Raw genomic sequence first — 25004 nt, 5'->3', positions numbered from 1 at the left:
GGTCTTAAGCTTATTATTATATTCTTGTCACATATTTGCGTCATTACTATATTGCTTAAGCCATTTAAACAATGTATCATTTCATTTTGTTTATCATTCGGATCAACCTTCAACCATGGTTGATCCCTAGAATCTTGAATCACTTCTTCTATTATTTCAATGTTCAAAAGCTTGATGGATAGAGTTTGGAAGAGAATGCAATGTCAGTTTCTCAGCCTTCCCGAAAATCATATGATCATCCATTCAGATGCCAATATTAGGAGGGTGAGCAAAGATGGGGGCTTGAATATGGTAGTCTACCAAGTCACCCAGAATAAAGGAGAAGCAATCCATGGCTATGGTGAAAAGAAAAGGCGAAAGAGGATAATCTTGTTGAAGACCATTATATGAATTAAAGAATCCTTTCAGCTCACTATTATTATAATAGAGAATGACAATTTAGTGTTATAGGCCCACACCCATTGAAAAAATAGAGGGATTCCTATATATCTAAATAAAAATTTTTCATGATTCATACTATTGAAAGCCTTACAAGATCAATTTGCATAAAAAAGTCTATGTTCGAAGACAAACTTAAATTCGTTGAGAAGCTTATGAGGGAGAGTAGTGTTGTCTGATATATTTTTGTTTTGCACAATTGTTGGATGAATAATGACATGAATTACAGCCTTTGCTTTTACAAATTGCTCAATGAATCTTTAATCTAATTTGAAAATCAATTTAGTTGTTATACCAAGTGAAAGAAAAAGCTACATTAGGTAGTTCCTTGTATAAAAAATATAATCATTAAACTCGATAAATTCAGGAGGAAGAGAAGACTTCAACCACTTTGTCATTAGGGGTGTGGATTTAATTACCCCAAGAACAATCCAGGTAGTGTCAATCTAATGAGAAAAATGGGTAAGAGTTTCCTCTCAAGTGTTCCAATCTCTAGCATCATTGGTTGCATAAACCATAGGAAAAATATATAGTGCTGGTGAAGTTAACTTTCCCATGAATAAGTCGAGGAGCTGAGAGAAAGAAAGGTGATATGAGTTCCACACTTCCACTTGACCAAAAAGCTTGCTGCAAGGATTGTCGAGAGACTCAAACGTTAATTTTTGGTTGTTGTCAAGTTACAGTGACAAGGGAGATGCCAATCTTGCTGGCAACCTTGGACCCTTGAACATTTTCTCATTTGGACAACACAAAATTTATTAAATTTAATTCATAATGGGATTTCCATTATATCTTCCTTAATAAAGAGAAAATCCCATTGCACTTTTTAAGTTAGAAGTGCTTTCTATTGAAAAAGCAAGGTTCAACATTCTTGAACATTTCATAATCTTCAAGATATTTGAATTTGAAAAGAAGGGAATCATTAACAAAGTTCAAGAGCTCTAATGTATCTCAAAACTTTAAAATTTTATTTATTGCCACGGTAAGTGTATCTATTGTATGGGTATTTTCCAGTAGCATAAATATAGATTTCCACTTCAATGGTATTGAGAGTAGGATGCAAGATTGGCTAACTTGGGAGGATAAATGTTGGAAAGCATTACGATCATTGATGGTGTACGCCATCAGCAAGGGGGATAGATCTTACAGATCTTGTGATTTAAACAACAGAACTTTGTGCATGTTAGAGCAAGCAAACAAAATCATCGGTTCCTAGGGACTTGTCTTTTCCAATAAGAGATTAGCGCATCAGCCAAACCAGTTGGAATTATTTTGCTCAACAGGTTTCTATCAAAGCAGGGATATGTGCTACTCCTTAATCCAAATGGAAGATAATAGCATAATAGCCTCATCAGCAATATCAAAAGAAGAGTTAAGAATATCATGGTACGAGTTGATTTTCTTGATGAAGTTAGAGTTCTTATTGCATTTTATCATTTGGCAAAGAAATTTAATGTTATCAGCTCTTTTACAAACTCAAGCCAGTTTACCCTATTATTGAAGCCATTTATTCTCACACTAAAAGTATTAATCAGATTTTCTTGATTGGAATTAGCCTCCAGCAAGAGGGAGTTATTAGGAGGATCAAACTTGAGCCTTTGAAATAAACTATTTTGCTCTTCTCCGAGTGCAATTGTTAAGTTGTGAGGATTATTGGCATTATTCCACTTTTGAGTGCATCTTTGGCATATTTCATTTTTTGTGAACAACACACAAATAGGAGCATCATAAACAAAATGAGTTTGGGCCTCCTGAACAACCTCATCATACCCTTCACAAATAGTGCAATAACTTAGATAGAAATCCATGTTTAGAAGTTGAAAATCTCCAAGTTAATAAATAGAGGAGAATGGTTAGAAGAGCCAGGAAAGAGCAAGGAAACACATCCAGCCAATTGCTTTTACAAATTGCTCAATGAATCTTTAATCTAATTGGAAAATCAATATAGTTGTTATGCCAAGTGAAAGAAAAACCTACATTAGGTAGTTCCTTGTATAAAAAATATAATCATTAAACTCGATAAAATTCAGGAGGAAGAGAAGACTTCAACCACTTTGTCATTAGGGGTGTGGATTTAATTACCCCAAGAGCAATCCAGGTAGTGTTAATCTAATGAGAAAAATGGGTAAGAGCTTCCTCTCAAGTGTTCCAATCTCTAGCATCATTGGTTGCATAAACCATAGGAAAAATAATATAGTGCTGGTGAAGTTAACTTTCCCATGAATAAGTCGAGGAGATGAGAGAATAGGGGTAAAAGAAAGGTGATATGAGTTCCACACTTCCACTTGACCAAAAAGCTTGCTGCAAGGATTATCGAGAGACTCAAACGTTAATTTTTGGTTGTTGTCAAGTTACAGTGACAAGGGAGATGCCAAATTGCTGGCAACCTTGGACCCTTGAACAATTTCTCATTTGGACAACACAGAAAATTTATTAAATTTAATTCATAATGGGATTTCCATTATATCTTCCTTAATAAAGAGAAAATCCCATTGCACTTTTTAAGTTAGAAGTGCTTTCTATTGAAAAAGCAAGGTTCAACATTCTTGAACATTTCATAATCTTCAAGATATTTGAATTTGAAAAGAAGGGAATCATTAACGAAGTTCAAGAGCTCTAATGTATCTCAAAGCTTTCAAATTTTATTTATTGCCACGGTAGTGTATCTATTGTATGGGTATTTTCCAGTAGCATAAATATAGATTTCCACTTCAATCCCTTGGTATTGAGAGTAGGATGCAAGATTGGCTAACTTGGGAGGATAAATGTTGGAAAGCATTACGATCATTGATGGTGTACGCCATCAACAAGGGGGATAGATCTTACAGATCTTGTGATTTAAACAACAGAACTTTGTGCATGTTAGAGCAAGCAAACAAAGGGAAGGAGTGAGGGCAAGCAAGAAGTATATAGCCCATCCAGTAGACACCGAAGGCAAACCAAGACCTGCCAACAAATTAGCGACCGGCGAGGAAGGGGTCTTAAAGAGAGGGAGAGCAAAAGGAGCGCACCACTGCCACAGAAAGGGCAAGTATGAAATCCTAGTAGTGCTCTACCATTTTTCCCAAAATTTATTGGAGAGTAGCTCTACTCATATTAACCTCACATGACCATTTGCCCCATCTCGAATTGATTTCCAAATTCCCACATTTTTTTATTTTTAGTAATAAAGAGAATGCCAATATTATTTTATTCTAAATTTAGATCAATACTGATTATACACTGTCAATTGACATGACTTCATCAATACCATGAAAGCAAGCAATATTATCACCACTTAATTCTAAAAATAAATGTGATACAATGATATCTAGTCACCCATAGAAATCACAAAATAATCTCTCTACATGTTGTGTGATACCCTCCTTGCATAGCCATAAGTCACACAACTTTAGAAGGTTGGCGAAGTTTCTGTGACTCTGTCCAAACATGATTCTTAATTAGGAAAGAAAAAACATGCGAACTTTTTTCTTGCACAAATTTTCATTGTGATGGAACCAAAAAGGGTATTAAAAATTTTAATATGAAATGTGTTAAAGGGATGTGTGTACTATTGTTTTACTTTCTTTGATATGTTATGTTTGATGAATTTTGATATTTGGACTTGTAAATATGTTCTTGACTTTTAAAGCACATTTAAGTGCACCATAGTATCATGCTTTATTCTCAAAATTACTTAAACATTCTGTAAAGGTTTTTAGATCTAAATAATTGTTGTGTTAGTTAAAAAATATATATTTTTCTTAAATATTGGTAGGCATACCTAATCTTAATGTCACGCTATTATTGATTTCTATAACTTATCTATGATCTGCTTAACCAAAAAATAAAAAAATTCTAATCTCTTTTTTTTTTTGAAAATTTTAAATGAGTACAACATGAAGAAATTATAAGGAATAGTCAAATAAAAAATAAAATAAAATTATGGATAATATGATGACATAGGTACATAGATTTGACCTATGTTAAGAAAGGTAGAGATAGACCTAAAAATTCTTCGTTATAAAGTATCGGAAATGACCTATTTTATTGGATTTAAATGAGAATTTGACTCTTAACATGAAACAATGAAGAAAAATAATTCATGTTGCCAACTCCACGTAGTGTGATAAAGACTTGATGTTGTTGTAGAAGAAAATTTTCATTTGATAGATAAGAAAATTCCTAACCACTCATTTTTTAGTGCCTTGTAGCTTGGTGAATCTTAGTGAATGATGAAAATTTTCTTCTATATTTTTACCCCTTATCATGAGCAGGATTTGAAACCTGCTTTCCACTTGAGCTTTTGCGCTTGAATTATTTTCTTTCGAATCATTAAACTACTCAAAATCAATGTCATCAACATCCTCAACATTAGGATGGGGCTAAGGGGTAGTTACAATTGGATGATTTGGATCAATGTACTTGCTTCCATATCAGGTGATGATCACCTATTTGGATAGCAATGAATCTGAAGGCTCTGCTTTGATGATGACAATGGAATTGGTTCCAAAGTTGATTCCAAATTTTATGTGCAAAGCTGATCTTTTAGTAGGAGGAATTACATGCATTCATAAATTAAGATAAATTATGATAATTTCTAGGCCCCTTTATTCTTCAATGTAAGAATCAATATCAGGTAATTTTCTCAGTTACAGGTGAGCCTTGAAGTATTTGGAGTCGTGTAAAAAAATTTTACAAGGAGAATAAAAAGTTGTACCTTCATATTCAACATTCTACTAATAATCGTAAGAGGAGGTGACAATCAAAACCTTCTTATCAAGAGGAATAGTAACATGAATATTACCCTGAACCCTAGTCACAGACGGCCTATAAAATCAGGTAGTTGCAACATTCACATGCAAGGATTTACCAAAAATTAGAACCCAAAGAATATAAGGTGGATTGGTTGAAGCAGTGTAAACAAAGCCGTAGAAAAGCAAACCAAATATGAGTAATAGGCATTTTCATATGTGTCAAAGTAACAACACCACTTTAATGTGCACATCAAATAGCTACTCATATAGCAGGATCACTGTGAGAAAAGTCTAGAGTAATTTGTTTGTCAAGATAATATGAGGAGGATGTGACGATAATCAAGAAGTCCGTCATAGAAGTTGTTGGTCAAATGCAAGCTTGAAACAAATCTACATATAATCTAAAGGTTGGGGCGGTTTGAAGAGATCTTGACTACAATAGAGATAGATATTGGAATGACTAGCTCGAAAAATTCAGTTTCAACGAAAATAAGAGCTAGTTTATCATGAAAAATGTGTTGAAGCGGGCCTGAGTTGAAAAAATAAAAGAAAATGGTTGAATGATGGCCACTAAAATATTGAAGTCTATTCTTGTTTTAAAAATAAAAAGAAATTATTGGATGATGGCCATTGAAATCTAAAAGCCTTCATCCCTTTGATAATTTCAGCGAATGATCGAGAAGTATAAGGAAAAGGAGGAGCAACAACCATAGATACTATGAAGGAGGATTTGTAGGGGAAATAGAGGCCATCCAAATAGATGGTGACAAAGGATCAACCTGAGCTAGGGGAACAACTTATGCTAAGCATTGAGGGGAAAATGACTGAGGGTTGGTGTGGATTTAGTTGGGAATGGAGACATTGAGTTTGAATGCCTACAAGCTTGAATCAATACAGACAAGGAAGCAAAGGTTTTAAAGAGAGCGATTTTGAAGGAGGGAATGTGAGGAACATGCGAAGAAGGGGAGCTTAGTTGATGAACAAAATTGGTGACAACACCATCTACGATGAAGGTAATGTGATCGGAGCATATGCTAGGCGTAGGAGACCGATGCTAGAAGGCCTTAACAACCAAGGAAGAACCCCTAAGGGGAATTGCTGGAACGATCAAACTTTTCACAAGGAAGCACTTTAGTGTGGAATGAAAGATGCGAGCATGACTTGCAAATGCGGGAGAGCATAGGCAAGCAACATGGGCCGAGTCCAAGTGTTGTTCGCAAGGGTAGGTGAGCAGCACACGCTAGCACGTGCCATGAGAACACAACCTCGGGTGAGCATAATAAAACAGGGGATGCTTGCGATGGGATGCCAATAGAGAAGGGTAGATTTAAACATTTCTCACTCTTCATAGAAGTCATACTTATGATTGTTGACAAATTAAACTTAAGAGAACCAAACCAGATAAATAGTATATATTTATTTGATATTGGGCTGAACTCAATTGTTTTAGACATAATTTTGAATTAAATTGATTGGAACTAAAGTTGGCTTGAAATCTAATTATTATTATTTGTTATTTTTAATTAAGCTTTCCAGTAGACTAAAATTGCATTGAAAAAGAAAATTTTGAAGCAACGAATCACAAATGTTTAACATGAAGTATCAACCTTGGTCCAAAGAAATATAATCAGGTAGATAAATTTATAATGTAGTAACATAAGGAAAGAATTAATCCAATTTCAATTTAGTTTTTCCATTTATTGCTGGTGTATGCCATCAATTTTAAAGGATAAACCATCAAAAAATAACTAATGTAGTTTAGATATATAATATATGCACGTAATATACATTTGCTCATATGTAATTATTTGCATGCGCATTAGGCTGCCTACATATATTTGGACATTCTCCCACTGAATTTGATTATTTTTTCTTGTCAAGACTTGATAACAAATTATTAACACATATATAGTAAAATCATCACTTTACATTACCTATGACATTTCTCAAATACTTCGATACAGAATTTAAAGGTAATTCTTATTTCGATGTGAATCTAAAAGAACAAAAATAATCTTATTAAAATAATCTATTATTAGTTTTTAAATCTTTTATGAAGAGTCAAATAAAATGTTTAGCTTGATCAGAAGTATTATGAAGATTATTTTTGCTACTTTATATCTTGGCCTTTTAATTGGTATATGATATTATGTAATGCATGGCAATATCAACAGACAATTCTTTCTTCTAACGCACCCAAACAACCCCCCTCCGCTACTCTCCCATTGAACACCCACCCCTTTCTTTCTCTGCTCCGTCTCATTTTGATTTGACAATTTAGATGCTTGATACAATTCATATTATCACGTTTCTTTTGATGCCTCATAAATCATATTACAAAATTAGGATTTGTTTTGATCTAATAACACATTTAATATCATTTGCACCTATGTGAGAACAAGGTATGGTTAACATGCTCTAAATTGATGAAGTTGGAGTAATGCTACTGTTTAGGATTTTCAAGAACCTTTTTCTTCGCTTTTAATAAGTTTAATAAGCCAAAGTGATACAATTTTCATGATGAAATTAAAATTCATGTCTAATTGTGTCTTATTGCACTTAATTTTCACTTGGATAGCCTGAGTGCAGTTCTCGTTCATCAACAAGATTAAGCCACAGGAGAAACTTCCATTATGATGCTAATGGCAAAATTTTTGCTAAACCTACTGATGAAAGTAGTCATGCAGTAAAGATCACGGAACCTGGTAAGTTTCCAAACTGTGCCATTTTAAATTATGTGGAACATTCTAATTTAGTAGGAGATTCTTATTCTCCTGATTGTTAATTACATATCAGTGGATCTTGATAAGTTGAGGAGCAAGTCTGCATCATTTGCTCTAGAAAAGGCTTCAGAAACAATACTCTATGACAATGATGGAAGCAGAAGAATAGAGCATGAAGAAGGCATTGTAGAAACAAATGACTTTTCTAATTTGGTAGATTCGGACAGCTCCGAGAGCTGCCATGTGCTTACTGTTGAAGAAGATTCGAAAACAATAAATTCTGTAGAAGTAAGAGGAACTGACCTTTGCGAAGCTGGAGACTGCGATGCACTAAGTGCACCTAGCGGTCTAGATCAGCAGGCTGAACTGTCATGCGTAATTTGTTGGACAGAATTTTGCTCTTTAAAAGGAGTATTGCCATGTGGACACCGATTCTGTTATTCCTGTATTAAGGAGTGGTCTGATTGTATGGTATGATCACTCTTTCTCTCTCTCAATTTCGTATCACTTTTACCTTTAATGCGTCCATTGCATCTGTGCAAGTATATATATATCCTATTTCTTCTTGGCTTTACCTACCTCCGTTGAAACTGTCAAGGGAGTTATCAACATGCCCTCTTTGCTAGTAAGAATGAAGCATACGTTACTGTTATAACAGATGAGATTAATTTCTTAGGCCTTAAGAGGAAAGTTATCAACATGCCCTCTTTGCAAAGCGAATTTCACAAGCATTACAAAATTTGAGGAGCTGGCTTCTTCCGAGCAAAAGATATTCTCCGAAAGCATTCCCTGCAGCTCATCAAAACAGGACATTTTTTGTCTTCCAGGCAATAGATATGACACCTTCAGAACCTCAGTAAGAATTTGCAGTTTATTTTATCTACTTTTTCTTCTGATATCAAATTTTGATGAACTTTAGTTATCCCGTAGGTCACACTAACTATTTATTGTGTTAATATATTAAGCACTCAGATTCAATTTGTTTTGAATGCCAAAATCGTGAGCCAGAGGATCTTCTCTTGAGTTGTCACATCTGCCAGACTCAGTGGGTGCATTCTTGTTGTTTAGATCCTCCATTGATTCCATGGACCTGCATTCACTGTAGGGATCTTCGGATGCTTTATCAACGTTTCCGTTAGTTGTTTCATGGATGCTTGCTCAAGTTGAGGTAAGTAAAAGGTTTTATTTATTTGAAGCTTCCATGATTATGACATTCCAGTTATATGATTATAACATGATTATGACATTCCAGTTATATGATTAGTTATAATTATTTGTTCTTATTACTCTTGGGGACTCCGTGAATATGGGTGCAGAAGAAAGGTAAGTTGTATGTGATCTTTTTTTTTAAATTATTATTTTTAAATTTATATGGCTGCAGATAAAGTAATCAGTCCCGAGGCAACAATCCGGGAAACTTGGGTTAGGAATTTGTCTTGGGATATACCCTAAAGCACAAGTTCTAAAATATTCCTCGAGGCATCATAAGAGAAGTCTCTTAGGATCTTAGACTTAGGTTTATTTTTTAAAAAAAAGTTCTAGTGTATTCTCATAGTTAGAATTAGGGAAGGCGTGGTAATAAACTATTCTTGAGGTTATACCTAATCACAATGCTTGGATAAATTCTTTGGCACAACCAGGAAAACCTGGATAAGAAACTTGATGAGGACATCAGATTTCGTCACGTGTACCATCGCCGGAGATGCAGATCGACGACTACGATCCAGAGCCTATATTTCTGATTTATTTGCATTTTATTTATGCTTGTATTTCTTTTCCCAGTTTGCCTCTGTGGGCATTGAGTCACTTATGTAGCCCTGAGGGCATTTGTGTCATTTCAGTTTTATTTTATTTTGGCCCACTTATAAGAGGCCTCATGTCATGTAAGAAGGAATTAGTTGATGATTTATTGAATGAATTTCTCTTTGATCTCTTCGTGAGTTCGTGAACCTTCCAAGCTCTCTTTGTGAGTTCTTGAGGAGGAGACTCTTGTAGATCTCTTTGTGAGTTCTATCGGAGGTGTGGTACAAGGTTAGTAGATCCAACAATTTCTACTTCTTCCGGAACCCAATTCTCTTCCCCCCACCTAGCCGAACTCTTTCCCCTCCCCAAAATTCCCCTTGTCGCTGTCCCTACTGGACCATCCAGACCGCCGGCCCCTTGGCAGTCACCTCCCGCCGGCCTCCCTCCCCGCCCCTAGCCCCAGCTCCTTGTTTTAGCCACAGGCCCCCCCTCTTAGATTTTCAAATTTGAAATTCAAAATTGTTTCATGAGGCCTTGAATGTTTTCCTAAAATAACTCATTGATTTAAGGCTTCCATATTAATTGGATTTCAATTTGAATGTTAAATTCAAATTATTTCTAATTGCTAGCCCCGTTATTTGGAAACTTTCCTTCTTACAAATATAAAATTTACTTCAGATTTTATTAAATCTTTGATTAGTAATATGGGCCCCACCCTACTTATGATTACTAATCTCTTCCCCCTCTCTATGTGGCCGGCCCCTCATTGGGTATAACCTCTCTCATATTTTATTAATTGCTCCCCAATCAATCCCCTTTATTCCTCTTAAACCGCCGGCCCCATTAAGGGATTAATTTGAATTCTCAAATTAATTTCCCTCCCATCTCATCTAATTGGAATTCAAATTCAGATTTCTAGTTAGTGCTCTCAATTCTTCACCTAGCCCAACCGTCCCCTCCCCTCTTCCTCACCACCCAAGCCCCTTGCCCCTCTCGTCCCCTTGGCTACACCTCTCCTAGGTGACATTTTTTTTCCACCTTTACACCACCTCGACGCCACGATCTCCCATGATTATGCATGGCGGATCCCGAAGTTGATCACGGATTCATGTTCGACGTCTACGGAGACATCCACATCGTTCGATCACCATTCTTCGACGTCGGGTTTGGTTTTGACGACACAGTTGAAGATTACTTGAACTGAATCCTCCTCACCCTCGTGGACATCATCGACGATCAGTTCTCGGACTACGAGTGGACCATCCACGGCCATCCACCCGCTTCTCCAACTCCCGCTTCTTCCCCGACGACGAGTCCTCTCGACATCACTTGTATACTAGTGGTATATCTAAGTTTGCTAACGATCCTCTTCCGCTAACCTCCACTTTTAAGAGTTGATTAAAAGGATCTCAAGGTGAAGGATCTATATTTTAAACGTGAGGCTTTGTTTGTCATGGCTATTTGCATTATTTAGATTTCTATTGGTTATTCTTTTTGCAAAGTTCTTGTAATCTCCAAGTGTAATCGAATGCTATGGCTTAATTTCTCATGACATCTTCTTGAACTTCTACTTGAGTACGCTAGACTTTATTGCTAGTATGCAAATTTAACAACTTTTATTAATCTCTTGATTTGCAATTCTTGTATTCAATTGGTATCACATCAAAACTGGTCGTAAGGTAATTCCTTAAGCAACAAGTATAAAATGAACTCTTAGATATAAACAGAGAAGTCTGGCAAGAAACTAGCCTTGGGTTAATACCTTAAGAGAAAGCTCTATGATGTTTTCTTAGACATAATTAGTGAAATATTGGTTAAGAAACTAGCCTTAAGGTAATCATCAAGCGCATTTCCTAGGATAATATCCTAGGCACAACCATAATTAATTGGAAAAACTTTACTGTTAAATCATATTAAATGAGATGACTCCAAACAGGGCTCATCATCTAGACTAACATATGCTATGTATTTCATCAATACGGCCCAAATGTTATGGTTCCTTTATTAACATCATTTTGGGAACACACACTAGATTCATGTGTGTCATACTTAGTTTAATTACCTTCACTAGGTCTATCTAGGATATGTCGTTTTGATCCTATCATATATTTGATTCATTGCTTTTGGTATTAAATACACCCTATAAGGACCTTACACTTATTCTCACTTAAGTTAGAGACAATCTAATATGCCTCATGGATTATCCACTTAGGTATTAAATATTCCTCATTGGGTTAGTTCTAAAGTAAATCTCAATTTACCGAGTCTTTAGAATACGCACAAACTATTTAGCCATTCTTTCCCGGCTTATTTACTATGGTATCAAACACACTTATTAGGCTTGAGCTTAGGGTATTCTATTCTTTCCTAGCATTTTTACTGTGGTATCAACCACACTTATTAGGCCTGCGCTTAGGGCATTCTATTGACATTCTTACTTAGATCTAATCTTATGCTCTACATCTAGTGCATGAGTTACCATATCCTATTTGTGACGTAAGCCTTTCTTTGATTTAGGTCAATGACCTTATTATTTTTCATTGTCTTTACTATGTTATCTAGCTCTTTTGATCAAGTCAATGACCTGATCAATACGCTCTCCTTGCTCAGTCAATTTAATGTAGCTTAACACATAATGTGCCCTACTAGGTTTGACTCAGCTCTCCTCTTTTGATTACATCAATGATCTTACTAGGCCATTTATAACACTTTGACCCTAACAAATACACATTGAATGCACATGTAGTCATGCTGACCTTCATCTATATTAAGAGACCTAGGCTAGGTGATGTCCAGCCAGATGAGATTGAATCAACCTAAAATCCAAATCTACTATGCGGTAAATAGAGCATACTTTGGCTAGCCTCATGATAAACAAAATAGGCTCACGAACTTTTAACCTTGACGGTAAACTTAATTTTGACTGAATTAGTTAACCTAGATCTAATGGGTTGCATCAAGTTAATGTAGGATTTTTAGTTAAACTAGTTCAACTAACCAAAGCCTTAGCATTGAGCTAACCCTAAGCTAAACTAGCTAGACTTGAGTCACGTTAGGTAGTGTAGGACCCCTCCACATCACCTTAAACCTTCGATCTTAAGGGACCCAACTAGGTCCACTAGCAAAGTCTAGGTCTAATATATTAAGTTTGGTCAAAGCTAATGATTTAGGCGTAATCCAATGGACTTTGCATCTTAGCTAGACCATTTTAATACTTAGAAACCCTAGACCTTCGATAACTACAGAAGCCCCTAAAACCCAACTAAGTCAAATTATTTGGCCTTGCTCAAGCCTAGTTTAAACTCTAGTCAAAGTTCCTATTGGATGAGTACTTATCTTTTTTAATTGATAGTTGCAAACTATATCTTCATATTGTTTTTCCATAAATTTTAAAATTCTTAAGTACTGTCTATGCACTAATTTCTGTTTAATGATTATTAGGTGGATTAGCAAAATTTGAACTTAAATCAACATTTTGGAGCACGTATTGCTTTCGAAAGGTGAGTATTTTGGTGGCTGATTGCATTCTATATGGGGAGCAATGGTGTGTTTTTTACTTTTTTTGAAAGGTTAGCACCACGACACCTACATGGTGCTAGTACAACGGTCCATTCTTCTTAATAGAAAACTAGGCGTTGTGGCATCGTCTCTAGCACTTCATTATAATTCTCTATCTTCTCTATTTTGTGAGTTGAATAGTAGGCACTATAGTGCTTATTTTGGTTCTACATTGCCCAAATCATTATCTTTCTTAGCTTATTTTCATATAGATCAGCTACACCATGGTGCTAGTTTGGGTGTTTGATGGACCGGCGGCTGAGCATGTGGGCTCCACTAGCATGGGTGGCAAGCAAGAAGGGAAAGGGACTGAAAGGGGAATAATTCCACATTTAATTACTTACCATAGAAAATTAATATTGGGAGGGAATTAGGTAAGTTTATTTAGGGAAAATGGGGCTGATTTAGATTCAGATTTGAGAGAAAATCAGGAAAGATTTATTTAGGGAAAGAGGGCTAATTTGAATTCAGATTTCGGAGGGAATTAGGAAGGTTTTATTTAAGGAAAGAGAGCTGATTTGAATTCATATTTGGGAGGGAAATAGGAAGGTTTATTTAAGGGTAATTAGGTTGTTTTATTTTCTTTCATGATTGAGTGTTTTGCTGTAGTATTCTTTGGAGTTATTCCTAGCGGCGCCTAGGGTTTGTTAAGAGCCGATCTGCCTTTCTACCTCTCGAATAGTATATCTACTTGTTTATTGGTTTGTTGTGCTGAAATAAGAAGTTTTGCTGCTGATTTCTGCTGAGTATTCTCTTTGTTATTGCTGTTTTTGCTGTGAGGTGGTCAGTTTCCTAAAAGTTTCTTGGAGTCTAAATCACAAATTTCATGAAAACAAGGGAGTAGGTAGAGCTATGTGGTAGCTTAAACATGGTGCTAAGTTGCTTGGATGCAAGGCTGTCCAAATTAGTTGTTCATTTCAACGGATTCAGAGGCTTTTGAATTTAAGATCTCTATGGTTTATTTAAGGATAAAAAAAATTTAGTGTTTTGAATGATTTGAAGTTTTTTTTTCCTCTTCTTAAAATAATTTTGGAGATTTTTTTAAGAAAATTTTATTTGATGTGATTACAATAATTGATTTTGGTCAATTACCTAAATTTATATATTTTTTTCAATAAAAACAAAACGTTTGGATGAAATTTGATCCTTTCACTGTTAATTTAATTTTGGTGGTTAGTAGTAATCAATATCTATGGGATGATATCTTTTATGATAGCTTATACTTCTATGTAATCATTTTCCGTAACAAGTTTCTAGCACAATTTCTAATGATTGATTTTAAATATAGTAATATTGATACCAATTAATTTTAGCTTTAATTTGAACATCGAGGTTTTGTTTGGGACGGCTTTCTTTCTGCTTCTTAAAGCAGCTTGTTAATGAAAAAAAAATATTTTTTTATATTAAAAAATTATTTTAAGAAGCCGGAAGAAAGTTTTCTTAAACAAAACCTGAGTTATACTTACCATTTTCTTATATTCTGTTTTTCAGTTGTTCTTCTATAACCTAGTTATCCTAATTTACTTCCCTTCCTCTTGACTCTAGATTCAAGGATTGAAACAACAGCCAAAGAAACTCCAGGGAACAAAGAGGAGCTTTTGCCACACTGGAGATGCCGTTAAGGTTGGTTTCGGCTAGTGAGATTATGCATATTGCCAACTATTATCGGAATTCCTTGCGCTATATTCAGTAAGTGTGAAATCAAGCCAACTTATTTACAAATGATTTAAAAATTTTAGCTTGGCGGCTTCCCTATTGATGATCCAAATTATTTTATCTCAATTGGTTTTTGAGATTTAGGATACATAATGCAATTCACATATTTTCCTATTATATTTTCATGATAGAACAAAGAGTTGGCTTAACTCTTCACCCAATGACTGCTATAAACTTTTCCTGGAGGAGATGGATAATTACTAATAGGAGGAACATTTATGGATGATTAAGTAACCAGGACATTAATGGATGATTCATTAGGAGGGACATTTATAAGCAAGATGAATAAATTAAAAGAGATTATATATTGATCAAATGTTTTATAATATTTATCTAAATAATAATGATAAATTTAAACTCTTTTATTATATCAGTGAGCATTACTAATTAATATTAAGTACTGCATGAAAGACATTGAATGAATTGTTGTGCACAGTGGTACCATGCACTCATGCTTTCATCATTGGAGATCTTTACTTCGCGAGAAATTATTCTGTGCGGACACCAGATGGTTTATAGTCCAGAGACGAATCAAGTGCCGTCACATCATCCAGTACATAGTAGTATCTAGCTCGGTATCGAATAGGTGATGCGGCGTATTTTTATTGGGTTCTGGACGGCGTTTGATGTCTACACAGAATAATTCATCCTACTTCACAATCCTTCCTCATGCTTGGCAAATAATGCACATAAAAGTAAGGTCAACATGTGTGAATAATGCCAGCTTACTTTCCAAGTTGATAATCTCATTGAATATGTAATAGATTATGGTTTCATTTAGGATGATTTTTTTACTGTCTTTTAGTTAAAAAAAATTTAATTTTTGTACAAGGAAAACACTTTAAGGAGAAGTAAAAAAATCGTCCCAAATGAAGTACATATCTGAATTATCATAACACACCAAATCTAAGGATTGAAGCAAAGGATTATATCTGAAACACGTTAATAAGCTCGCATATAATTATAAATGTAAATTTTATTCTTGATCTAGCTTGCATGAAATAATGCATCTGTCATGGCAAAGGCCTCGGAATAGAGTTGGAGTCGCATTCAAATTTTAGAATGTGCTATCTTGTTTAGTTAATAAATGACGAGGTTAAGCCTTTCCTATTACCTCAAAATTTTTTGGATAAATCATAACACTTCAATCATGAGAAAAATCTATAGATGCAAAGTTTAAGATCGCACAATTAAGAATTGATGCTTTTTTTCGTTCATGAGATGAGGCGTAAGTACATCTCAAGGCATTTTGGGCTTAAGCCTAAAAAATTTTAAAAAAATATTTTAAGAAAATAAATATTAAAAGTAAATTTTTTATATAATACATATATAATATGCTAAAGGATAACATATTGGCATACATATAAAATCAAAAATTGTACAAGATGCAAAGTAGCAAGTGATAAATTACATAAAATTAAATTAAAATATAAATATTACAAGAGCAAAACAATAAAAAATATATAGAAATTACATAAAAACATCAAGTTTAATTTCATATTCCTTATTTCAAAGTTTCTTACTCATTCATATTTAACTTAAAAAAAAAAAGTTGAAATAATTAATAATTCAGAAATCATCTATATTATTATCATAGAGGGGATTTTTATTTGGGTCATCATTATAACAAATTGACCTCTCCCCTATCATATCCTGTGGAGTTCAATATCTCTCAATATATTTTTTCATCATTTATTTCAATTATTTTTGTCTTTCATAAATATTTTTCATCAACATAAAAATAAGAATAATATTCTAAAATTTTTAAAGGAGATGATGATGTGCTACTTCTAAATAATCCTCGATGATATCCACGACATTAATTGCGAGCCTAAATGCGAAACTCATATTTCACCATTTTAAATAATGATCAATGACTCATCAAATGCCCAAAATCTCCATCATGCCTGTATATATCCCTAAGGTCCCATGGTCAGCCGACCATCCATCAATATAATAATGGCACAAGGAAGAGAAAAAAATCCTCGCACTAAGTCAAAATACATAAACCACCATCTCTATACAAGAAGATGTGATATTAGTACACCATATTTGCACATAATGCATTCCTTCTAACAAGAAGATGTGATATTAGTACAAATTCAATCCATTCTCCCTACACCATCAAGCAACGGAAAAAATATTCTGTGCGGACACCGGATGATGTTCGGAGATCAATCAGTACGCTCCACATCATTTTTTTATTCGGTGTCAGAGCTCGATATCACTGTGTACTGGGTGATGTGACGCATTCTAATTGATCTCCGTACCATCAAATGTCCACACAAAATAATTTCTCGTAGCAACGAGGACATAGTATGATCAGTAAAAGTTCATTTAAGATATTACAACTTTTTATAAAAAACAATTATAAAATTATTATAGGGATAACATTCTTAAAAGCTAATGTAAAAAATAACTTACTAGCATCAAAATTTCTTTAAGGTAGTGAAAAAATAATAGTCAAACAGAAACTTTGATTGTGATTTAAAAAAAAAAGTAAGAAAAATATTTCAAAGGAAGCTTAAATATTGCCATATAATATTATGAAATAAAATAAAAAATAAAAAAGTGTAAATGAAAATTAACCAATTCTGTATAATTTTTAGTTATAGCAAAAATCAATCAAAATTTTCAGAGTCATCCTACATTTAACTCATCAAAAGTAGATTCATTACTTTAGGAAAGTGCAGGCAGAGAACAAGAAGACGTAAGAGACCAATGAGGTGAGTAGTTCAAGGCTCCAAGTTTGCTGCAGTAGAACTGATGGAAGCATCGGAACCACAGTAGAACCGACAATCCATCCAATAGCGAGAGCTGCGAAACTGACACAGAGCAATAATGGTAGATGATTAGCTTCTGATAGTTCAACATATTCCCTAAATTTAATTCATCACTTACCCAGTTATAGCAGCTCTTGGAACATTATTCATTTTATCATTCAGAAAATAGATGCAAGATCCTAATGACAATGCAACCTGCAGAGAGGAGGATAAAACAAAAAAAATCTATGAAGCTATGCATATGCTATCATTTCCATCTATTAAGAAATTTTTTCTTCAATTAATTGATTCAAGCCTAATTTGGGACAGCTTTCTTCCTGCTTCTTAAAATTTTTATTTAAGAAGCAATAAAAAAACTGTCCCAAACGAAGCCTCAATCTTCCAACAGCAATACTAGAATGCATGGTGATACAAAATATAGGAAAACCTACATAATATATTTGTTTTCTTAGCAATATTTAGTTTGTCAAAGCTTTTTCAGACAGGAAATTAATGAAAGAATAATTAAAATCCTGCACAGTGCATATGATGTAAAATAGAAAGATCGAAATCTTACTTGGAAAGCAGGTCCAGTCTCAGCAGAATTTAAAATACTCCAACCCCCCATAAAAGCAAATAGGAAAAGCCTTCTAAGGATGGTGTCAACAGGAGGAACTTCAACATAAGCAAGTAACCTTTGCACCCAAGGAGGTGATTCCTCAACTTGCTTCTTCAGCCTGCTTTTAAGATTGATTTTTGTTTTCTTACGCAGCCTGAAACTTGCCATTAATAGCTTTTCAAAAGCACCTTCAATGGACTCGACACTTCCCTCATGACCAGCATATTGTTCCAAAAGGAAATTTCGTGCTGCTAAAATTTCTTCTTCAGAGGCATCCCGAGTCAAACCAAGCCGCTTATAAGGATCCCACACATGCATTCGAGGGAATTTCAGAATATTCTCTGTGAAATGATATGCAAAAGTTTAATGCACAGTGGAAAAAAAAAATTGCATGACCAACTGAACAACCGTATCCGATCTTATTTTTAGCGCGAAATAAAGCTTTACCATACAAGATATCAAAAACTGGAAGTTAGTCCCACAGAGTACCAAGTCTAAAAAATGGAGCAACAATCATATGCCTTAGTCTTATAAAAAGCGCATTTCATACATATTTCCGGCTCCTTTCTCACTCTATCATTTATCCCTTCTTTCTATCATACAACAGAACCTACAATGAGTTGAGTATGGGTGAAAAAGGACAAGATTGGTCCCTTCCCCATTGACAGTCTCCCTACCTTCAGTTTTCTCTGTTAGCCCAAATGGATTGAGATACTCATCAATCACATCTTAATTGTGTTACAATAAAAGAACAGTAAAACGCAGAAAATAGCATTTAAAGGGTTAACTAGACAATTCCATGACGCCAAAAACTTCAGGTGTTAATAAGGGAGAAGAGTTTAGGCAATATGAGGACGTCTACAACTCTCAGACTCAGTATATGAGGGAGAGATGGGAGCAGCCATCAAAGCTAGTTTCATTCATGTTTGAATGCCCTAAGTCCCCCTAAGGAGGGGTATCTATAATAATAGAAGACCTATAGAAACCAACTAAACAATCTAATAAACCTAATAACCTATAAACTCGCAAGGCCCACAAATGACTCACAAAATACCCTTTAACATTTATTCGTATCATTATCCAACCATCCACAACGACCTTGCCCTCATGGTCGAGCAAACACACATAAAAAAAAAAGAAATTAGTGGAGATCTGAGCTAGCAAAGCGAAGGACCCGAGCAAAGGATGGAATGCATGAAAGCATGGAAGTGGAGATGAAATGTGGTTTTTTTTTATAGGACTGTGGAAACCAAAGCCTTACAACCATATACAAGGCTCTTTTGGTCAAGGTTACCGGGATCTGGGCAGATTTGGATGGCATTGTGTGGAGCAAGATCTAGTTGTGGTCAAGGTGAAGGCAAATTTCACAAGTTGGTGGTTGGGACGTCGTAGATGTGTGAGATGGAGCTCATCAGAGGTAGCACCAAGCAAAAGAAGCGCGATCTTTAGAGATCAGAGTTCTTGCTTGTGGATGACATGTTTTATGATTACATGCTGAAGATAATTAGTGAGACTCAAAAGGAGTCCATATGAGTCAAGGCAATATTCAAGTGAAGGACAAGTGATTTAAAAGATAGTGGCAAAACATTTAGGATGGTGGAAAAGTTTGAGAGACATAATTATGAAAGAGATGATATAGACAACAAAATGGATTTGGAGAAAAAAAGTAGCTGAAGAATCTTAAGTTATGAAAGATGGTTTTTGATAATTTGACATAGTGAAAAGTAAATGCACCAAGATCTTCTATCATCTATCAAAAGACTCGAGATGTTTTAGTAGTTCTAAAATCAATTGTAGCATATGAGTAAACTTTTAGTACACGGCGTCGTGTGCTTGATACAGTTAGATGTACTTTGTCTCTAAAGATTGAGCAAGCTCTTATATGCGTTCAAGATTGGATGCAGGCAAAAATGACAACAGATCTAGTCAATGTTGAGGAGGATATTCTTAATGTTGATAAATTTGATGAAGGTATTATGTATAATTATATAACTTGCATTGGCTTTACAAAATAAGCTATCACTTAAATTAAATTAAAAACTATCATTTGTTAATATTTTTCTAAATTTGTCAAAGGCTGCAAGGGAATCGATATCTTGGTAAAGTTTTTCAAGCTTCAAGATATGCTTCTATGGATCGGGTCATGCATAGGTAATATTACTAATCTTACCTTTTATGTCGCACCAAACTTCAATGTTAATGCTTATTGTTTTATTTTTTCAGGTTGATGGCAAGTTCTAAACTTGCATATCCAATACAAGTAAACAAATGTTGTCGAAATGCTTTCAACTTGGACTGGACTCATATATATCAATTTGTGGATGATGTTTTTTGTTATAAAAATATCTACCTATTTTTTATCTGCCTTTTGAACTCATTGTAATGCCAAATTACTTTGTCTTAAAAATATCTACATATTTTGTAGCTATATTTTGCGCTAATTTTTTTGTCAAAATTACCAAGATTTCCATTTTCAATTATTTAACTCCAAAGGTAATGCCTTTGACTTGCATTCAAGTATTCAAATAAACATATAGCCTCTTTTAACTTGCATCCTCTACAAAGGCCTTGAATTAGTATATTTTATGTATAAAAAATAAGAAACACACCTCTTCATAAGTAGCCTGCAACTCTCAAAGACAACTGCTCTTCTACAAAGCACATGTAAAAGCTTATTAAACCGAACTATGTTAAGACAAAAATCTCTCCTAAGCATTTCATCGAACAACTTGCATGCCTCATATTGATGGCTTTCTTCATAAAAGCCTATTCATGTTCTTTCCGCAGGTGGGAACTGTGGGCTTTCAGCATTAATTGCATTAAGCACTTTCGAGGCATCTTTCTGGTAAGTAACCAATTGATTTTAACTACATTTTCATAAGTATATGATTTTAACTATGCTTTTTTAATCAAAATTTTTAAAAAACCAATTGCTTTTGTAAATTGCAATAATATGATTTTACTTGTAAATGCTAATAAGTATTAAGCAATAAAAGCCACAAAATAAAGTATGCAATGGAACTTCAATTTATCCAAAATTGAACCAAAACAACCGAATCAAATTGTTATTTGGTTTGGTTCGGTTCAGTACAATTGTGCACTTCAATAAATACACCCAAGCATCAATTAAAAAAACAAAGTAACAAAAAGCCATATGATAGGAACATTGAAATTGGACCTCAACCAAGTCAAACAAAGCACTACTATTAAAAGATGTTTATAGAATAAAAAAGACATGGTAGTGTTTGCAATACTCACAAATATGAAAGGAAGATGAGTGAATCCTGAAATGAAGTGAGAAGTATGACCAATACAATAATACAAGTATACAACTAATAAGAGAAAATAGTGGAGAGGGGAGTCGATGTAGCATCAAAGACATAGTAAAAGCCTCCAACTTCAACGCCTTCACCAATCATCTTCTTTGTGGAAAGGAGTAGAAAGCTCAATGACCTAAAGAATTTTCATGATCAAAAGATAGAGCAATAAGCTCAACAAACTGAAGAATGTGTGCGAGAGACATGAAGATATTGTGAACTTATCAATAGTCAGCAATTATTGAAGTTGGCATCAAGAAATAATTGTGTTGAATATGGATACTAAATTAGTAATGCTCACTAAAAGAGTTTTAATTAGTAATGCTCACTTTTAGTCAGCAATTATTGAAGTTGAATATGGATACTAAAAAGAAATTTGGCATCAAGAAATTTCTCATTTTATTTCTACCAAATCATGGGAATAATTGTGAAGGAATGAAATTGAAGTTCATCCCAATTGTCTTTCAAGGTACTATGTCAAAGAGAGAGTGTATATCCAGGGGACGTTATTATTTTAAACACATGCAAGACAAAAAAAAATCACACATCCCTTTGGAATTTTTTTGAAATATCTAAGCATCAAATGAGAATTGGATAGTCTAAGGTCTACCACTTTGTATATTTAGTAATATTTGGTAGTTCATGAACTGGAGAATCCATATGATGAAATTTCTTATGAAAGCCAATAAGGAAATGAAAAATATAAGACCACAAAAGAAGTTGGTACCATTGAGTTTTATATTAGTACCAATATTGGAGGAGGGTTTCATTTGGAGAAAGAGGAAGAGAAAGCCATAAAAAAACAACAACAAAAAGTGCTGATAATGATCAATTAATCAAGCATAAACAAAAAGCTATACTTAGATAAAGTTGGAAAGAAGTAACTACCATATGAGATCGTTTAAAGCACAAATATTTGCCAAGATGATGCATGCAAGAAGACTGTAAGAGAAAGGTTTGTGGTAGGCAAAAGATGTTGCGTGACACTAGGAAGGAGGGCAAAAAGCTCCATCCCCAATGAGCCAAATTCTATAACTATCCACGTTATAACTGAATCTTAGAAATTGGTTTTTTCTATTTTCTCTAGTCCTTCATTTTCCTCCCAATAAAAGTATTTTTTGAAGTCTTATTTCCATTATGTAGTTAGGTTGCTATTTCTTCTCAAAGAATTCTTAAGTGCAAGCCTCATCCTCAAACTCCGCATAAAAACCTCAACACTAACTTCTTCCAGGTTCAGAAGACGAAGGAAGAAAAAACTCCATCGAAAGCTTCAACTCCCTGACTTATTTTACATGCAAATCACATTATAATGCATTCTGGACAACTTTTCATAGCTTTGCTTTACAAACCACTACCACACTTCTACTCGGCTACAACTTGGTGTTTTTCAAAAATTTCCATGGTAAGAACTTTTTCAGAAACAAATATGCTAGAATGTAATATTTGTAAGAAAAAGTTGTCTAACTTAATTTGAATGGAAAGAGCCGATAATACCCACGACAGCTTTTAAAAACTTTCCTTTTTCACAAGAATTTCACAACTAATGTTACAAATAGTTGCAACTCCCCCAAACAAATCCTTAGTCTATCATCTACCTTGATTTCAATAGGTAATACTCCCATGTTGATTAATGAAGCATTTAACACTTTAATACCTATATTTTCACTCAACATTCTTCAAACTCTCACTTCTGCAAGAAAATTAAAGGTAAAATATTACAAAAGGCATTAAAAAGTTACATTCATTAACAATGTTTAAAATTGCGTATTCGGGTTTTGAGGCGTTTTTCATTCATGAGGCGAGGCGTAAGCCTCAAAATCAAAAGATTGCGTAAACATAAAACGATAAATTTTTTATATACTAATGAGTGAATAATATAAAACATAAAAAAATATAAGATATGAAGTGAAATCAAAATATCCCAATAATAAGACAACATGAAATATAGTTCAACTCAAAATTCTATCTTTCCCGAATCCTAGTATTCTTTTCATTAACATATAATTCTAATTTCCAAAAATAAATAGCAATGACATATCACATAAGAACTCATAAGTCATCAGCATTGTCATCACTAAGGGGTTATTCATTTGAATCATCATTATGATGAACTGCTCTCTCCCCTTCCTCCTCTCATATAGAGTTCAATATCGGGCATTTACTTCAAGATTTATGTAAGTTTTAATATATATAGCATGAGGCGTAAGCCTCATGCCAGTGAGGCGAGGCGGGCCTCAACCAAGTTGAGGCGCAAGCATCGAGGCGTAAGCATCGAGGCATTTTTTACTGGAATTGCGCAAAGGCGGGCCTCAAGAAGAGCCTCATATTGCGCAATTTTAAACCATGTTCATTAACAAGCAAATTTATTCTCCTTGGTCAAAAGTATAAACAACAGGGACCTGAAACATTAGCCTACAGGAAACAACGGTACTTGCGATGTAAAAGAGAGAACTTTTTGAAGGCGCAGAATTTTTATCCCAAATCTAGATGTTGAAATATAGCAATAAAATCTTAAAGTTGACAAGACAAGCATGCCTTATGCACTCAATCTATGAGGCCATTAAAACCTTGTTAGTATATAATTAGGACTATATTCAGTCCTACAATCTGCAACTTTCAAATAAACAGCCCGCCGCCCAACCAGCATAACATAAGCATCAGAAAAACCACCACAGCATACCAAAAAGAAAGAAAGAAAAAAAAAGAAAAAAAGAGCACCAGGTGGCAGGTTGATTAAACAAATTCAACTCTTTCAGGATTCAACATAGTTTATCACATTGCATAACAAAAAGCTAACCATAGTTATAGCTTCCACCGAGCGCAGCGTCCATAGCGCACCTAGGGCTTCTTGTCCCCAACCTGCATGCGCTTCTAGCGTCCTTGTGCTTGCTCCTAAAAAAAAGTAAATGTAAACAAAAATCAATAAACTAGAACGGAAGAGAGTCTTTAAATAACAGAAAAAGAAAATTCGTCTAAAGTGGCTCACGGTTTGGGGCGGAGAAGAGAAGGAGACGATAAATTTGCAGGGTTTGTAAGGAAAAGACGTTCCATGCTAGAATAATTCAAAGAACAGAAACGAAATCACCACTTTCCTCAGGCAGCCTCCAGAAGAGGAGACCTTCGCTCTTCGCCAAACGTGGAGCGTGAGGCAGAGGAGATGAAGATTAGAGGAGCTCATTATAAAGAAAGCTCCGCAGTACCAGCCAGCCCCGCAGAAGTCAGGATTGGGCTGGAACTGGGCCCTACTTCCCGACCCGACTAGACCCAGAGTTGGGCTTATTAAAGCCCAAGATCCACTCGATATCGCAGGATCAGTAAGGCTTTAAAATGCCTGTGAGCTGGACTTGAGGGTGACACTTCAAATATATATATACAAACAATATTTATATAAA

The 25004-nt window shown here is 34.6% G+C and overlaps 2 protein-coding genes across 6 annotated transcripts in view; one reads left to right on the top strand and one right to left on the bottom strand.

Annotated features, from left to right (window-relative positions):
- The window catches only part of LOC110094030 (DNA topoisomerase 2-binding protein 1), a gene marked incomplete at its 5' end in the record, with an annotated part of 31090 nt that extends 15238 nt beyond the window's left edge, over positions 1-15852 (top strand). For 3 of the 5 annotated variants that reach the window (XM_028691725.1, XM_020819136.2, XM_020819135.2), the window contains 5 exon segments: positions 7753-7879; positions 7971-8368; positions 8574-8753; positions 8863-9065; positions 14744-15148. In XM_028691725.1, the coding sequence (XP_028547558.1) occupies positions 7753-7879; positions 7971-8368; positions 8574-8753; positions 8863-9036 (879 nt within the window). In that variant the 3' untranslated portion in view covers positions 9037-9065; positions 14744-15148. 5 annotated transcript variants of the gene reach the window in all.
- Positions 15853-17471: 1619 nt separating this feature from the next.
- LOC110094031 (protein CHAPERONE-LIKE PROTEIN OF POR1, chloroplastic) lies at positions 17472-24772 on the bottom strand. Its single transcript, XM_020819137.2, has 5 exons — positions 24599-24772; positions 24410-24504; positions 18254-18636; positions 17816-17892; positions 17472-17739 (listed from the first exon to the last, which is right to left on the bottom strand). Exons 1-5 carry the CDS (start codon positions 24661-24663, stop codon positions 17589-17591), a joined length of 771 nt encoding a protein of 256 aa, XP_020674796.1. The 5' UTR covers positions 24664-24772; the 3' UTR covers positions 17472-17588.
- Between the last annotated feature and the right edge of the window lie 232 nt (positions 24773-25004).

The sequence above is a fragment of the Dendrobium catenatum genome, unplaced genomic scaffold, assembly GCF_001605985.2.
Source record: "Dendrobium catenatum unplaced genomic scaffold, ASM160598v2 fragScaff_scaffold_156, whole genome shotgun sequence".
NCBI classification, from domain to species: Eukaryota; Viridiplantae; Streptophyta; class Magnoliopsida; order Asparagales; family Orchidaceae; genus Dendrobium; species Dendrobium catenatum.
The sequence above is the reverse complement of the archived record's forward strand: the minus strand, read 5'-3'. Positions and strand labels throughout refer to the sequence as shown.

Bases quoted from the DNA above. Each gene is read 5' to 3' on its own strand.
- LOC110094031 (XM_020819137.2), bottom strand. From the start codon at position 24,663: ATGGAACGTCTTTTCCTTACAAACCCTGCAAATTTATCGTCTCCTTCT. The intron at 24,505-24,598 runs GTGAGCCACTTT...ACTTTTTTTTAG, and splicing joins TCTCTTCTCCGCCCCAAACC to GAGCAAGCACAAGGACGCTA. The intron at 17,893-18,253 runs GTAAGATTTCGA...TCCTCTCTGCAG, and splicing joins AGACTGGACCTGCTTTCCAA to GTTGCATTGTCATTAGGATC.